Raw genomic sequence first — 17,151 nt, 5'->3', positions numbered from 1 at the left:
CAAGGAGCCCTGCGTGGCCCAGTGGCTAAGCACTCTGCTGCAAATTGAAAGTCGGTGGGTTCAAACCCACTGCTATGTGGGAGAATGATGTGGCAGCCTGCTTTGGTAAAGGTTACAGCCTTGGAACCCAATAACTCTGTGGAAACCAGCCGTCCAGATGAACCTCAGACTTTTCTGCAGGGTCCAAGTGTCTTGGCTGCTGATCAGAGCCTGGCTAAGAACCAGGTTTACAGGCGAGGGGAAGATGGGATCCTTGAAGTTGTCCCAGAGCTTGGTACTTCACTTCCAAGGCAGATCAAAGAAGCACATGAAAAAGGTAGCAAATGAATGAACTGTCTTGATTTTAACATTCCTCCTCTGAAATGCAGGAGCGTTGATGGTACAGTGGGTTAATATTGGGTTGCTAACTATAATGTTGGTGGTTCGAACCCACAAGCTCCTCTGAGAGAGAATGATGAGGCTGTCTACACCCATAATTAAGGGGCAGTTCCACCCTGTGCTATAAGGTCACTGTGAGCTGGAATCACATTACAACAACTTAGTTTGGTTGTTGGTTAGCTTTGTCACCTGAGCTGTTCTATCAAGACACTGTCATGACCCCCCACCGCTATGACAATGGCCCCCCCGAATCAGGCTTGTATTTTTTTGACCCTCTAGTGCTGCCGAGGCCTATGGAGGAGACAATTAGACAAAAACCTCAAATTCCACAAACTGGTCGCCTATGGGATAACTATTCATGCAAGTAAGTGCTTATTATTAATAGCTTGATGGATTTTGCAACATGCCATCCTTAATTCTCTAGTTTTTATTTTAATCCCTTCTGCAAAGGCTTCCTCTTAGATAAGAGAAATCCTTGCCTTCCTTCTGATCATATAAACCTCATAAAGACAGATACTTCAAATTTCTAATTTTTCCTCGTATGGGTTTTCCCCTACCAAGTCCCTAGTTTGACAAGGAAAGGTTGGCTAAACTTTTTATTGACTTGTGAATAGTTTGTTGTTGTTGATGTAACATGCCACTGAATTAATTTCCACTCATAGCGACCCTGTGTGTGCAGGGTTTCTGAGCAGCGCTTGGTGGGTTTGAACCACCGACATTTAGGTTAACAGTTCAGTGCTTAGCCTACAGTGCCACACCAGGAGTCCTGTGTATAATTAGGTCTGTTGATAAATACTTATTACAATGATAGATGGTGACTTGAGAAGGCACGCTTTGCTTTTCGATATCATTCATATGGGAAAGAAAATTGGCTTATGCCGAAATCTCACTTGCAGTTGTATGGAATGACTACCCAATGATGTTATGGGCAATAAAAAGAAAAAAGAAAGAAAGATCTTATGAACACAGTGCTTGATAGTATTGAGAGAGAGGATAGAAAAAAATCATGAAAAATATGTAATTGTTATATAGTTTATGGACTCCTCGTGTAGCCCTTTAAGATCAGCACTAGAGTGAGAACCACAAGGTTGGCAGTTCAAATCCACCAGATGCTCCTCAAAAACCCTATACAGGATCGCTATGTATTAGAATTGCTTGCTGAAAGTGAAAATAATTTAAAATACTTACTGATGAAGATCAAAGACTATAGCCTTCATTACAGATTGCACTTCAATATAAAGAAAACAAAAATCCTCACAAAATAGTTAACATCATGATAAGCGGAGAAAAAGATTGAACTTGTCAAATCATTTTGCTTGGATCTATAATCAACACACATAGAAGCAGCAGTCAAGAAATCAAACAATGTATTGCATTAGGCAAATCTGCTGCACAAGATTTCTTTGAAGTGTTCAAGAGCAAAGATGCCAGTTTGAGGACTAAGGTGTGCCTGACCCAGGTCATGGTATTTTCAATAGCCTCATATGCATGCAAAAGTCAGGCAATGAATAAGGAAAACTGAAAAAGAATTGATGTATGTGAGTTATTGTGTTGGAGAAGAATATAAAAGTAGCATGGACTGCCAGAAGAACAAACAAATCCGTGTTGGAAGAAGTACAACTAGATGCTCCTTAGAAGCCAGGATGGTAAGGCTTCATCTCTCATACTTAACACATGTTATCAAGATGGATCGGTCCCTGGAGAATGACATCATATTTGGTAACGTACAGGGTCATCAAAAAAGAGGAAGACCCCCCAACAAGATGGGTTGACACAGTGGCAGCAGCAATAGGCTCAAACGTAGCTACAATTGCGTTTCTTTCTCTTGTGCATCAGTCGTTATGAGTCAGAACCAGCTTGATGGCACCTAACAACCAACAACAACAGAGGTTTATTAGATATTATTTTTATGATATTTCTAAATCAAGAAAAAGGCACTAGAAATTCGTGTCAGAGGTTATGGTGAAGCTCTAGAGAGGCAAGAAAGAAGAGGGGCAATAATCAACTGTTTTGTGGTTTTGTTGGAAAACAAAGGCATTGGAATAAAAGGGCACCAAAACTATAGAGAGTTATGACTCAGGACTGTTTCCCACAAACTAATTTAACTATAGAATGTTTTCTTCATTTGTTTTTATCCTTTCATGCATGAAACAAATAGTAGAGTAAAAGGAACACTCAAAACAAATGTGCATTTAATTAAGCAACAAGACATGACAGAAGGTGCCCGAGTGCCAATTAACACAACTTGGGGTGTGCAGTGCGACAGGAGGGAAAGATTCTCCCCATTGATTGCCTTCAACACCAGATTAAACCACCCCAGGAAATGCTTCACAAAAGGTCTTTGTAGGTTGTTAAGAAGGAAGGGCACAAAGTCAGCATGTTCTGAAGAAATAGTTTCTAAAGAAGCTGGATTATATGAAGAATGTAGCATCAGAATTGGATAAAGATCCATTAACAACCTGCGAATGGAGGGCAAAGCACAAGGCTCATTCATCTTTGTATCCCTGGGTCTGCAGTGATGCTGAGTATATCTAGGCGTCAATACTCTTTGATGAATGAGGAACTGCTTGAAGGAGTCAAGAATGTTCTCTCGGGGAAGGAGAAATCGGCTCAGACATGGAAGACTTTTCCAGACACTGAAAATGTTCTAAAATTACACTGAAACTTCTCTGAATGTAGTATCCATGTAGAGCTTGCTACTTGGCAAGCTCATCAGAAAGTAGTTGAAGGAAATTCTAGGCTTCCTTTCCAGCCTAAGAATCCTAATTCTGGAATAAAAGGGAATATATAGAAAACAGTTAAGTGGCAGAAAGAATACTATCACCATGTAATAGCTTTAAGGCAGAACTGAATGCTAAGAGAAGGACATAAAGATATTATAGACAAAAGTCAGGGAAACAATCAAAACACGTTAGAAAATGAAGCAAACAATCAAGGGAAAATATGTGTTGTGAAAGAGTTTGTTCCTTAGGTCTTTGAATACGTATTTTCCTTTATATGTACGTCAATAGTACAAAATTCATTAGTAAGCTGTAATCAGTGCCTCCTATCTGCAAAATACCAAGATGGTATTACTTTAGGAAATTGTTATTGTTGTTAAGTGCTGTCGAGTTGGTTCCAGATCATAGCAATCCTATATAGGGTTCACAAGGAGCAGTTGGTGGGTTTGAACCACCAACTTTGTAGTTAGACGTCCAGTGTTTATTCTACAGAACCACCCCACACCCGTGCTCCTTCTGAAATTAGCCTGGTCCATACTATTTGGAATTGTTACTGTGGTTGTTGTTAAGCACCCTAGAGTAGATTCCAACTCATAGCAAGCCTGTATAGGGTTTCCAAGGAGCAGCTGGTGAGCTTGAACCACCAAGCTTGTTGTTCAAACTGTTTGGGGAGTGGTGTATAATTTAGCGTGGGCCACAGTTGACTAAGGAGCTTTGGTAGCGTAGTGGTTACAAATCGGGCTGCGAATCACAAGGTCAGCAGTTCGAAGCTACCAGCTGTTCCGTGGGAGAAAGATGAGGCTTTCTGCTCCCGTAAAGATTTATAGCCTCGGAAACCCTGTACAGGGTGCTATGAGTTGGAACTGACTCCACGGCACATAACAGTTGACTAGGCTCAAATGACCATATTATTTTATATTTCTGCCACAAACTGGTTGTGTGATCTTAGATAAATTATCTCTCCTCTTTTCTTTGTGGAATGAAAATAATAAAGCCTGTTACCCATCTCAGTTATAAGTACAGATTGCCAATACTCGGTGTACTTGGATACTTGTAGAAACAAGGTCTTTCACTTGCTGCTACTGTGGGGAGGATGTGATCCAGACTCCTTAGCATAGCCAGTGGACTCCACTGACCACTGCTTCTTCCTATTACATCTCTTGCTACAATCCTTCAGGTAAAACCATCTACCGGTTGAACAATTGCCATCAGGTGATGAGTATCAGAGTAATCCTGTGGTCTGCAGGATTTTTCAATGGCTTATTTTTTTTTTTAATGTATCTCCATGTCTTTTTTTCAAAGGCACCTTTGGGTGGAGTCAAACTCAACCTTTCTATTAGAAGCTGATTGTGTTCACAGTTGACACTACCCAGGGATTCCAAGCTACTGGTAGTTCTTGAGTATTCTGAAGCCTTTGCTTATGTTACACCTTTTGTCTGGAATGTTCTTCCTCTACTTCTTCATTGTTCTCTCCGGCTAAGATATTACCATGCATGGGACTCATTCTCGGTCCACCTCACCTTGTCCCTGTTAAGTCCTGGCTGTGAACCCTCCTTGTCTACAGGTCTAATACCACACATCTTACAGCATAGTGAAATTTGGCAGACTCTGATCTCCTCAAACACTGGGCTTGAACTTGATTCATCTTGGCACATAACACTAGTTGCCATCAAGTTCACCCCAAGTCCCAGCAACCCCATATGTGTCTGAGTACAACTGTGCTCTAGAGCGTTTCCAGTGACTGATGTGGGGGACTAGATCACCAAACCTCACTTCCAAGGTGGTTTCTGGGTAGTCTTGAATCTCCAGTCTTTCAGTTAGTAAGGAGAGCACTTAATATCTGTACCACCCACATAACTTTGTGGTTTCTAAGTTCTGACTGCATAGAGCTTCGGAGGCTATATATCTTTGTTCTCCCATGGAGTGGATGCTGGGCTCCAACCACCGACCCTGTGGTTCGCAGTCCAGTGGTTCTCCTACAGAGCTATGGTGCCCTCACAAAATTGTTGCTGTTAAATGCCGTCGAGTCTGTTCCATAGTGACCCTGTATAGGGTTTCCCATGAGCAGCTGGTATGCTTGAACTGTCAGCCTTGTGGTTCAAACCGACTTTGCAGTCCAGGGCATTAACCCACAGTGCCACACCAAGACTGTCCTCCGCAAATTTGGCCAAATCTGTAGATGAGTGGGTGTTGGCCAACAGGCCAGAAAAAAGTTAAAGGAATGACCAGACATAAGGTGGCTGAGTTGTTCAGGAAACTGTAAATTCCTGGGGGTGGATACAATACCAGAGGGTGCGGGGTGAAGACATTCTAAAGGATGCCAATTGTCCAAAAATAATAAATGCACATCCTGTTACCACAGGAAAAAAACAAAGATTTGTGCTTTCTCCCTCTTTTCCTACACATTCCCAAAGAGAATCAAGACTTCACTCTGGTTCCCTTCAGCTGGAGCCCCCCCTGCTTTGCTGGGCTCCCACACATCTCTCAGGAGGGCTCCCCCAGTGGGGTCAGAACTGCCTTTGACAGCAAAGGAAACTCATTCCACACCACCATGGCAACCAGCAGGCCTGCAGTTGTCTTGTTCAGGGCAAAAGCAGGCAGGTGGGAGGACGCTCTCAGCTTCTCCTAAACCCTGACAAAGCAATTATTACATTTCACATTCACGCAGAAATGTAGCTGGCAACTGTGCTTTCTTTGGAGGGAGACAAACCCTGAGTCCTGGTTTCACGGCTCTACCTTTGCTTTCCACACTTTGTCCTTCCGCTGTATTCACTTGGGAACTGCGGAAAATGTTCCTGTGCTTATTTTATTAGCATCGCTCATTATGTTGCTCCTCAAATCGCCGACTAGCTTAATAGAGGTGTGTAACCTTGGAAGAAGTGCATCCACATCGAAGTTTGCGTGCCAACCTCTAATTTCTCATCCGTTCCCCTATACGTTGAACTGCAGGCTTTAATTGGTCAAATCATTAAAGGATGTAATTAGAGACTGGTGGAAGTAGGCTAGGAGGGAGGGGGGGAGAATCACAACAATGGTATCTATAATCAAGGGCATCACTGAAAATGCAGTGACAGGAAACTCTCTTCTCTTGGCGTCCTGCCTCTCTGCTTGCCTGCCTACGATAAGAGCTGCCGGAGCCTTCTACAACCGCTAATAAATCATTTTCAGGGGCCTATACCCCCACTGGTATAAAACTCGAGCTTTCACATCTTCTCTGTTCTTACTAATGCAATCTTTCTGGATCCTCTGGTCCACAGTAGACCTTGAAGACCTTTCCTTTGGAAAAGGGGGCATTCTGAGTTTGGGTTTCCTTCAGAGGACTGTAAATAGTGACCCAGCCATCACTTTCCAGGGTGACCGATTACCCTGCAGGCAGCTACTCCTCAGTTGTTAGAATTAGTTTATAAACCTCAGTAAGCATAGCAGGGGCAGGTTGAGAGCAGAGAGCTCAAAATCAGAATACTGGTGAGAAATTTGAGAAAAAAAGGGAGTAGGGGAAAGAGGGGGTTCTGAAGTGCTGTGGTGAAGAAGAGCAAGCCCACAGCCACAAACTCTTTTCAAAAACTAAAGAATTGCTTCTTGGCATTTGGTCTGCAGAAGGCCGCAGTGAGAGCTTGGCTCACCTTGAGCTTTGAGGGAAGTTCAGGTGCCATCTTGGGTGCTTTACACAGTTCTGACAGCTGAACAAAGCAAGTCCCTGAGCCTATACCAGGAAAGCAGTGAGAGGCTACTTTGCCCTCAGGTAGAGTGCATTTGAAAGTGCAAATTCCACCACTCTTCTAGCCAGCGGTGGTAGGGACAGTCTCACTCTCAGGGACTTGCCTGGGTGTGCCCCTTAATGGAAATTGAGGTCCTACGAGTCCTGGTGAGGAGCTATATTTATGCACTAGACCAAGGTCGGTATGAACCACAAAGTCAGTGGGTCAAACTCAACAGCTTTTCCTTGAAAACCTTTGACAGGGTCGCCATGAGTACAAATTGACTCAATGGCGTGTAACAACAATAACATCAAGGGTCCCCATGGTTGAGTCAGAGACCAAGGTGGTGATAAAGACCCAGAACCAGTCCTGCAAACTTTGCTTATCGGTAAAATAGGCCCCTTCCTGCTTCTGTAAACTAGTCTGCCACTATGACAAACTGATCTGCCCCCAGTGTGGTTTTGTGATGAATGTCCTTGTTCTCTCTGCTCTATAAATCAGCCACGTGGATGTGAATCCTTTAGACACCATTACGGCCTCATGCCCTCATCTGCGTTATTTATTTTTGTCTTTGTTTTCTCTTTGCCATGTTTAAGACTTTAAAAAGGGGGTCTCTAAAAGGAGCTCTGGTAGAATAGTGGTTATAAGTGGAACTGCTAATCTCACGGTCAGCAGTACAAAACTACCAGCAGTTCTGTAGGAGAAAGATGAGGCTTTCGGCTCCCATAAGGATTTACAGCCTTGGAAACACTATACAGGGTTGTTATGAGTTGGAACCAACTCCACAGCACACCTCCACCATCACCATAAAATACAAAAAAAAGAGAAAAAAGAAGAATTCTCCTTGAGGGGCACAAACCATTTGCACTCACCTACTAGCCTAAAGGTGGGCAGTTCAAATCCACCCAGCAGCATCACAGAAGAAAGTCCTGGCAATCAGCTTTCATAAAGATTACATACAGTCAAGAAGACCCTATTGAGCACAGTTGTATTGTGTGGCACATGTAGGAATTGACTCAATGAAGCTTGTTTCTGTTCTTTAAGAAACTGCTACTAATGTGGTTCTGCTAAAGGCACTCGGGGCTCCAAGGTGGCTCTTTTTGTGGTGGTTGTTAAGTGCCACCAAGTCGATTCCGACTGAAAGCCACCATGTATAGGGTTTCTGAGGAGCGACTGGTAGACTTGAACTGCCAATGGATCTTTCAGTCCAATGCTTATCATATAGCACCACACCAGGACTGCAGGGGGCTCCTGTCCTGCCCCATCTGCCGGAACGTGATGATTTATAAGCCCTCCAGGAGACAGAATGCCCCACTCTACAATGATGGACTCACCTAAACCAGTGACCATGCAGATGGCTCAGGAGCGGGCAGCTTGGCCTTTAGTCATACACAAGTTCGCCGTGAGTCTGAACAGACAGCTAACCATCCGTGATTACAGACCCCAGCACTGGAATCAGCACACATTCCTGCAGAAGTTGGACCTGAAAGTTCAGACCCAGATGCTGACTGCTGAATCACAGCCAGGATTTATCCGTAGGTTCTAAAGCCTGCTTAATAAGGGGACAATGACTTCTACATGACTATGGTCACTGACGGGCAAGCAGAAAAGCTGCAAGAACTGACCACACATCTAAAACTCTCTCTCAGTGATGTGTCCTTTGATCTCTATCTAGCAAAGGAGAAGAAGGAAAGGGAGAAAACAAAGGAAGTTTTTCAGGGATACTGGCTCTGTGACCTGGATGATCCCTTGTGTTCATTCTTCAATAAAACCTCCTTACTTGAATTTAAAAATTCACACACCAATTAAAGTATGTGTATAGGAGTCCTATTGTGGCATTGTGGGTTAATGCACTGGACTGCAAAGTCGGCTTGAACCACAAGGTCGGCAGTTCAAGCTTACCAGTAGCTCCTCAGAAACCTGTGCAGAGTCACTATGGGTTGAAACTGACTAGACAGCACTTAACAATAACAGTGAGTCCAAGATTGTTGCCCTCTTTTAACTGCAAAAGTACTTATCAGAGAAAATGGAATTGTAGAAAGATCCAGCTAGAACATCCTGGATTCTGGCGTGTTTGGGAAGGTTGTGGACATGTATTCCTTCGGCTGATCCCAAGACACAGCCGCTGGTACCATAGAGGTCACCCACAGAGGGCGCCAGGAAGAGCTTGCCCGAGCAGTAGAGAGCATTGGATTCCTTACAAGAGTTAAAGTGTCCTCTTAAACCAGTGTTTTGATTTTGAAACATTAAAACACAAGTTTACTGTTTGCATTACTTTTAGATTGGTTTCTTGATCCCTTTTAGATGGTAAATGTTTCCAGTTAACTACAAAGGAAGACACAGGAGCTATGTAACTGGAAGGGAGCTTAGATAATAAGTAGTTTACTCCACCCATTTCACAGATGAGAAAATGGGGGCTGAGAAACTTAACTAAATGAGAGGTGTCCTACTATATATTAATATCGAATCTAGTAGCATGAAATTATATTGCTGACTAAGAGAGGGAAAGATAAAATGATATTACTATACAATTACATGGAGTCCGGGTGTGGCGCTGTGGGTTAATGCCCTAAACTGCAAAGTTGATTTGAACCAAAAGGTCAGCAATTCAAACTCACCAGCCTGTCCTCAGAAATCCTATATAGGATCACTGTGGGTTGGAGTCGACTTGATGGCACTTAACAACGAACAATACTATCTGAGGAGTCCTGGTATGGTGCAGTGGACAACTAACAGAGCCAGCAGTTCAAACCCACCAGCTACTCCTCAGAAACCCTACACAGAATCGTTACGGTTCAGAACTAACTTGACTACACTTAACCAGCAACAACATTACATATCTGAAGCAGTCGTCACTGTAAACATAAATAGTACCTGCTATTTATTTTTAAATAACTAAAATGTACAAATGGACATAATAGAACATATAAGGAGCTCTGGTAGCGTAGTGGTTACGAATCGGGCTGCGAACCTTAAGGTCAGCGGTTCGAAACTACCAGTCGCTCCGCGGGAGAAAGATGAGGCTTTCTACTCCCGTAAAGATTTACACCCTCGGAAACCCTGTACAGGGTCGCTATGGGTCGGACCCGACTCGATGACACTTAACAACAACAACAACATAATGCCTGAAAAAGGCCAAAAATTACATCTCTCCTGTCATCAAGTTCCAATAGTCTTAGACTTGGAGCTTGGACATCTTCAATTCTGAGGCAAAATCACAAAAATTTAGGATCCTGTCTAAGAGGAAAATAGAGTGTTTAGACAAACAAAACAAGCACAAGTAGTTCTCTGTCTGAAAATTCCTAAGATAAATAAGATAAAAGATTCCAGTTGTGATCTGCTCCCTTGTGAACAGAAAACAAAAGAGATCGCTGGAGCAAAGGAACATTTTAAACAGAAATTTTAAATTAATTGGAAAAACACAAAAAACTAGAGAGACTAGTTTCCAACAAATTCTCCTGGGAACTACCTCTGGAAAAGCATCTTGGGTTCTCTTGATTAATTTCTTCAGATCTGTTATGGGAGACTTGGCAATAAAAATAAATAAATTGTTCAATATCTTTGCTCATTCAATAACTGTACTCAAATTTCGTTTAATGGTGTCAAATTCCAATGCGGAAACCATTCTAATAGAAAACAGATTATGATCAACAACTCATTACACAAGGGAGAAAGACATTAGAGCATATAGAATGTAAACGGCACAAAACATATCCTATGTTGCCTGACTTTTGCATGTTTATTATATAATAAAAAACATGCCACTTAGCTGGGTCTGAAGCTCAGTTTCCATCTCTGTAAAGTGGATGCAAGCTCCGCTCTTCGATGGGAGAGGAATCAAATAGAGAGTGACCTTAAAGGGTTAAGTACAAACAGAACCTTTATAAGACCCTGCTATGAGGCCTGCACAAATGGTGAGCAGTCCTAAGCCTTTAGAGCAGTGTTTTACCTAAGCCTGTAAGAGAAGCTACTTCTGAGTAAGCAGATATTAATTATTGAAGGGAAGCAATGCAGCTGAGAAGTTAAAAGCTAGAGCCCTGGATTCAGGTAAATATGGATTTGTCTCACTTTTGCTATTGTTATTGTTGTTAAATACCATCCAGTACTTAGCCTACTCTGATAGCGTAGTGGTTACGAATCAGGCTGCAAACCGCAAGGTCAGCAGTTCGAAACTACCAGCTGTTCCGTAGGAGAAAGATGAGGCTTTCTGCTCCCGGAAAGAATTACAGCCTCGGAAACCCTGTAGAGGGTTGCTATGAGTCGGAACCAACTCCACGGTACACAACAACAACAACAACTTATCCTGCAACACCACACCAGGACTCCCATTTTTGCCATTAATAGATTACAAATACCTTCACTTTTTGAACCCCAATCTAAATAGATCACAAATACCTTCACTTTTTGAACCCCAATCTAAATAGATTACAAATACCTTCACTTTTTGAACCCTAACCCTAAACAATGAGAAAAAGAGTAATACTCATGTGTGAAATGAAATAGTATGTTTAAAGCATTTACCACAGTGCTGTAAATACTTCATACATGTTAGCTAGAGAGCTATTGCCTATTTTTGAAAAGTTTTAGCTAATTATCAGAAAAACATGCAAAAGATACCAGTATCTATCAGCAGAGGGGAGAAACAAAATGACCCAGCAACGCCACAGGGTGGAGATCTGTACATTCTCTGGCCCTGCCTTTATACCTTCTTTCTTGCTGCAATCTCATTCTTACTCAACAAGTCATTACTAACTGTTTACTGGTGTTAAGCAATATGCCTTCTAACCAAAAGTTCTGTGATTCAAACCCATCAGATGTTCCACAAGAGAAAGATGTGACAGTCTGCTTCCATAAAGACTGTTGTTGTTAAGGGTCATCAAGTCAGTACCGACTCATGTTGTTGTTAAGTGCCATGGAGTCAGTTCCGACTCATTGTGACCCTGTACAGAGTTTCCGAGGAATGACTAATGAGTCTGAACTGGCAACTTTATGGTTCGAACTGACCTTGAGGCCAAGTGCTTATCTTCTGGGACCACACCAGGACTCCAACCACTGACCTTGCAATTAGCAGCCCAGTGCTTACTGTACGGTGCCCTGAAAACCCTATGGGAGAATTCCAGTCTGTTCTATTGGCTGCTATGAGTTGGAATTAAACTTAACAGCAATGGTTTTGTTTGTTTGTTTGTTTGTTTTATTAAACAGTATGACAGGTGCTAAGGGGTCAATGATTAATTCATCCTAAGGAATGGGAACACAGGAATAAATAAATACTTATAAGAATACTGTTTGGGAGATGTTACCATCAAGGTGTCACTTGACCCTCTGGAATTGGAGAAGGCTTGATAGGAAGTACAACTGTAGAGTTGGGTCTTAAAGCACCGGTAGAAGTTTGGAAGATAGAAACAGGAATGGCTCTGATAGGAAGAAAAGCAGCTGAACAGAAGATAGTGACTCTAAATAAAACTGTTACTAAGACCACAGGGACCAAAGCAACACCAATATCCTTAGAAACATCTTCTGGTCCATATTCTCTCATTCCCCCACTCCTAGTACACAATGTATAGCCACGGAAAACCCCAGAACTCTCACATGTGTACAACCCATGATCCTTGAGTGGATTCTGAACTCACAGCAATTCTGCAAGATGGAGTAAAACTACCCAGAGGGTCTCCAATGCTATCATCTTTACCGAAGCAGACTGCCACATGGTTCCTGGCAGAACAGCTGGTAGGTTTCAAAGGTCAATCTTTTTGGTTAGCTGCCAATCACTGTACCACCGAGCACCTTACAACTCATGTTGTTGCTGTTAAGTGCCCTGGACTCAGTTCTGACTCAGAGCATCTCCGCATAGGGTTTCCAAGGAGTGGCTGGTGAGTTTGAACCACCAATCTTGTGGTTCAAACTGACCTTATGGTTGAGTGCTTTATCTTACAGTACTACACCAGGACTCCTCATATGGACTGTATAATATTAGTAGGTCCTGCTCACTATGAATGCAGAAAAAAAAATCACCTAGACATTATCTTTATCCTGACAATGAATTCTCACTTTACACTTGAATCTGGTCCCAGTAGGGAATATCAACCGGCTACCCAGCAGGCGATCCATTTGCTGGAAAAGCATCAGATGTAGTTGCTGGAATGTAAAGGCCCCAAGGATTTCACAAGACAGGAAAGAGTAGCATCAGACACAGAATCCTCAGGCCAGACAATGCTGTGTCTCTTAGCTTGTTCCCTTCATTCAGAATTCAGACATAGCTAAGACCCAGATTTAGAAAGCTGTTCCCTTAAGAATATACAAAAAGATTTAGTTCCATAGATACTGGGCTTTTCTCAAGAATATGCGCAAATGTCTGTTTGTATGTATATTGTGTGTATGTGTATATAAAGGAGCTCTTATAGCACAATGGTTAAGTACTCAGCTACTAGCAGAAAGGTTGGCAGTTCGAATCCCCGGATTGTCTCCATGGGAAAAAGGCCTATCAATCTGCTTCCACAAATATCTTGTTGTCTTTGTTAAGTGCCATTGAATCAGTTCCAACTCATTGTTTCTGAGGAGCGGCTGGTGAATATGAACCATCTCAATGGCATTTAACAATATCAACAACAAATACTAATTTTATACACATAACACACCCATTCTACATTTGTTTGCCAATTGCGCCATCCGGAGTCCTGGTGTGGCACTATAGGATAAGCACTGGACCAAAAAGTCATTTTGAGCCACAAACTTGGTACTTCAAACCCACCAGTAGCTCTTGGAAGCCCTATACAAGGTCACTATACATTGGCACTAACTTAATTACACTTAACAACAACAACCACCATGGTATTTTTCTAAGTGTACTATGTTAATTATTTTTTTACAATAGCATGTAAAAGAAATCGGCATGGTGTGCTTTCTTGGACTACCTCTGAAAGGGTAGGTTACCATAGTCGGAACAAGGTAGTAGAAGAAGCTTGTTATTTGTCTAACAATGTGGTAGCAATGTTATGTTATAATAACTATTCCATTTCCTTAAAGATCATATGGAGGGGCTTAAAAAGTTCGTGGAAAAGTTGACTATTTTTTCATTCCATTTTTCCATGAACTTTTTGAAACCCCCAATATGTTTGTAATTAAATTACTGTGAATTAAGATTTATTGTATTTCATGATATCACTAAAATGAATGGGAATCATGCACTATCTTTAAACATTCTCACTTAGCTCCATTCAAGGTACTAGGAAAGATGTCCAAACAAATTACTTTTCCTGAGATACTACCAGAACAGAGAAAGTTGATCCTCAAGAGACTTTGAGTAGTACAAAGATGAAAAGCCACAGGATGCATGAACAACACCATCTCCCCATCCACAGCTATCCACATAGTGGCACACTTGTTCAACCTGGAACATTACAACTGGAGCCAGTCCCCAGATGCTAGTGGACTTCCAGCCGCACTGTCCAAACTGGGCAGCACCCCAAATGAAAGCTACCTCAACCCCATCCGGACCTTCAACACAGTGAGTCTTTTCATGCATACCAAGAGATTTTCTCACCTGAACAGCTTTCCTTTTTAGACTTGTTTTTTCAGGAACTATTTCAAAGACTTTGCATAAAAGAGTGTGAGAAAGATTTCTGCTGAATGTTAACATCTATACTACCTCTTTAAAGAAAAGCAACTTGTTGTGTTATAGATGTTGCTGAGAGGTTATAGGCAAAGAGGAAAACATAGGCCACTTCATTAGTTCATAGCATAAATAAATAATCAATAAATATACTTAAAACAGGAAATGCTATCAACCTGCTAATACCCTAATATTTTAAATCTTAAGAGCCCCCTTGTGATTAGATATTTCTTTTTACTGGTGCTAGACTCATAAAGAAGGTGATGTGGCATCTAAAGCTGGGGATTATGACAGGATGTCTTCCTTTTCAATTTGCAAATGGTGTTTTGGCTCTCTTCTCCTATGCCTCATATTTGGCACACATTTGAAGAGCTGGTTTGCCAAATCAGACACTGGGACAAGTAGCTAATTTCATAAAGAGACTTGCCTGGCCAGTGACATCATTAATGGTACTGACAGCAATACCCAGAGTAGCAATGTCCCTAGGGAGAAAAAAGGAAACCAAAAGTGTAGTTGTCACAGTGACCCACCTTTTGAGATGAATCCAGTTCTCTCCCTTACTCAACCCCATCCTACCTCCTTCTTCACGGTTCATCTAAACTTTCTGCCACATGTACTTCCATAATGAAAACTGTATCCGGTATGTTGACCAATTGACCAATTTTTACCAGCCGCTCTGCGGGAGAAAGATGAGGCTTTCTACTCCCGTAAAGATTTACACCCTTGGAAACCCTGTACAGGGTCGCTATGGGTCAGAACCGACTTGATGGCACTTAACAACAACAACAACAACAACATACTGCCCAGGAAGCATCCTAAGGTAATATATTCCAGAAACGGAGAGTCTGTATTACTATCTGGACAGTGTAGCCATTTTGCCCCTTCAGATCTGAGTAAGCAAAAGGCCAAGTCTCTGTTTGAGGAAATCATTCCATGTCTTATTTCCTACTCATCCTAAAATTATTTTCTATAGCAGCCCATTGATCAAGTAGAGCTACCTAATCTTGACTGACAACAATGTAAAGTACAAGTTGGAGAGTTAGAAATCAAGACTACAGATGGCCGGATATGCAGACATGCCTTTGACATCCCTCAATGGAGTGTAGTATTTACCTGGGTTCTATTGGAGTTACATCTGTTTACATCTGCAAAGTTTATTGCTCCACATGCCTGACAATGAATTTCAACAGATTGTAGAGACCATATAATAAATGTATGGTAGGTGATACCTCCGTCTTTTAAAACAGTTAAACAAGATGATTAAGCTACTCCCCATGCAGTTATTCCAATATTTTAGAAGCAATATATGTACTATGTAAAGCACTACTTAAAGAAGTCCTAGTATGGTGCTGTGGGTTAATGTGCCAGACTGCAAAGCCATTTGAACTGCAAGGTCGGCAGTTCAACCTCACCAGCTACTCCTCAGAAACCCTATACAGGGCTGCTATGGGTAGGAACCGACTCAAAGCACTTAATGACAACACCAAAGCACTACTTACGTTCAGTTGGTGCATTTGGACTATTTGGTCTACATCTAAAGAGCCACTGTGGGGTTACTTCAGAGGATTCAGTTCAACACAAATCAATCTATAAATGTGTTGCAAGAAAAGGTAAGTGGGGATCTGCTTTAATAAGCAAAGAAGACTGATTTGAAATGAGCACATTATATGATATAACTGGATTTCCAGAATGCCTGAGTATACTTGAAGAAAAACATCTCTTAAATGTTTTAGATGCACCATTTTCTTTAGGAAGGGAAATAAATAAATAATGGCGAGGTCCCGGTCCAAACCACCTGGAGATCTCAAAGCAGCCCAAATTAATGAGGTTTTCCTGACAGAAGATCCAGTGTGGTTTACAGAGCTCATGGGCTCAAGGATGATCAGACAGAGCCTGAATACTAATGTCTTGGCAAGGGTCTAGAGAACTGACAATAAGAAGCAAAAATGCTTTGTGCTTCATCTTGGAGACTCCTGAGCCATCTCATGCACGCACAGGTAAGGATACTGGCATTTGGGCAGGCGCCCCCACCCCACCCCAGAGAAGAACCGTACCTTTGTTGGTCACCTAGGATTTATGAAGCCTTATCCCAAACCTCCCGGGTGATGTAAAGAAATGCAAGTCATGGTCCTTCCAATTAAAAATCAAGAGCCAGGAATGCCCAGCAGAGGAATAGAGTACGCAGCTGCTTTATTAGGAACGATCCTAAGGAGCTGCTCAAAAAAGTGTTTATTCATACTAGGACACAATTAAGTGTGAATGCTAAAACCTCCAAACTCAGATTTATTTTACAATTCCCATCTTAAAATGCACCTTTCCTGCATTTTCCAAATGTGGGTGCAATGTAACTTTGACATGAAACTTGCTTTATATGAACAAGAAATATCATTTATGAAATTGGCATTTTATAAAATTGTTGTTATTGTGAAGTGTCTTCAAGTCAGTTCCAACCCATAGCGACCTTGTGTAAGGTTTCCAAGGTGCAGCTGGTGAGCTTGAAGTTGACCTTGCAGTTCAACTGCTGACCTTGCAATTCAAACGCCTTTACAGTGTGTCCCATTAACCCACAGCACCACACCATTAGAGCACAGCTAATGTCCAGTCTCTGGGTGGCACACACAGCTAAATGCTTGATGACTAACCAAAAGATTCGTGATTTGAACAGCAGCACTTCAGAAGCAGACCTGGTGATCTGCTTCCAAAAATCCCATCCTTGAAAACCCTGTGAAGCACACATGGGGTCACC

At 42.0% G+C, this 17,151-nt stretch overlaps 1 protein-coding gene across 1 annotated transcript in view; it reads left to right on the top strand.

Moving 5' to 3' along the window:
- NOX3 (NADPH oxidase 3) overlaps window positions 1-17,151 on the top strand; it is an 82,385-nt gene that overhangs the window by 2,469 nt on the left and 62,765 nt on the right. The window contains exons 4-5 of the mRNA XM_006868449.1: window positions 658-742; window positions 14,155-14,300. Of these exons, the coding sequence (XP_006868511.1) occupies window positions 658-742; window positions 14,155-14,300 (231 nt within the window). The remainder of the gene's footprint in view (window positions 1-657; window positions 743-14,154; window positions 14,301-17,151) is intronic.

Source organism: Chrysochloris asiatica, unplaced genomic scaffold (assembly GCF_000296735.1).
Source record: "Chrysochloris asiatica unplaced genomic scaffold, ChrAsi1.0 scaffold00117, whole genome shotgun sequence".
Classification (NCBI taxonomy): domain Eukaryota; kingdom Metazoa; phylum Chordata; class Mammalia; order Afrosoricida; family Chrysochloridae; genus Chrysochloris; species Chrysochloris asiatica.
The sequence above is the reverse complement of the archived record's forward strand: the minus strand, read 5'-3'. Positions and strand labels throughout refer to the sequence as shown.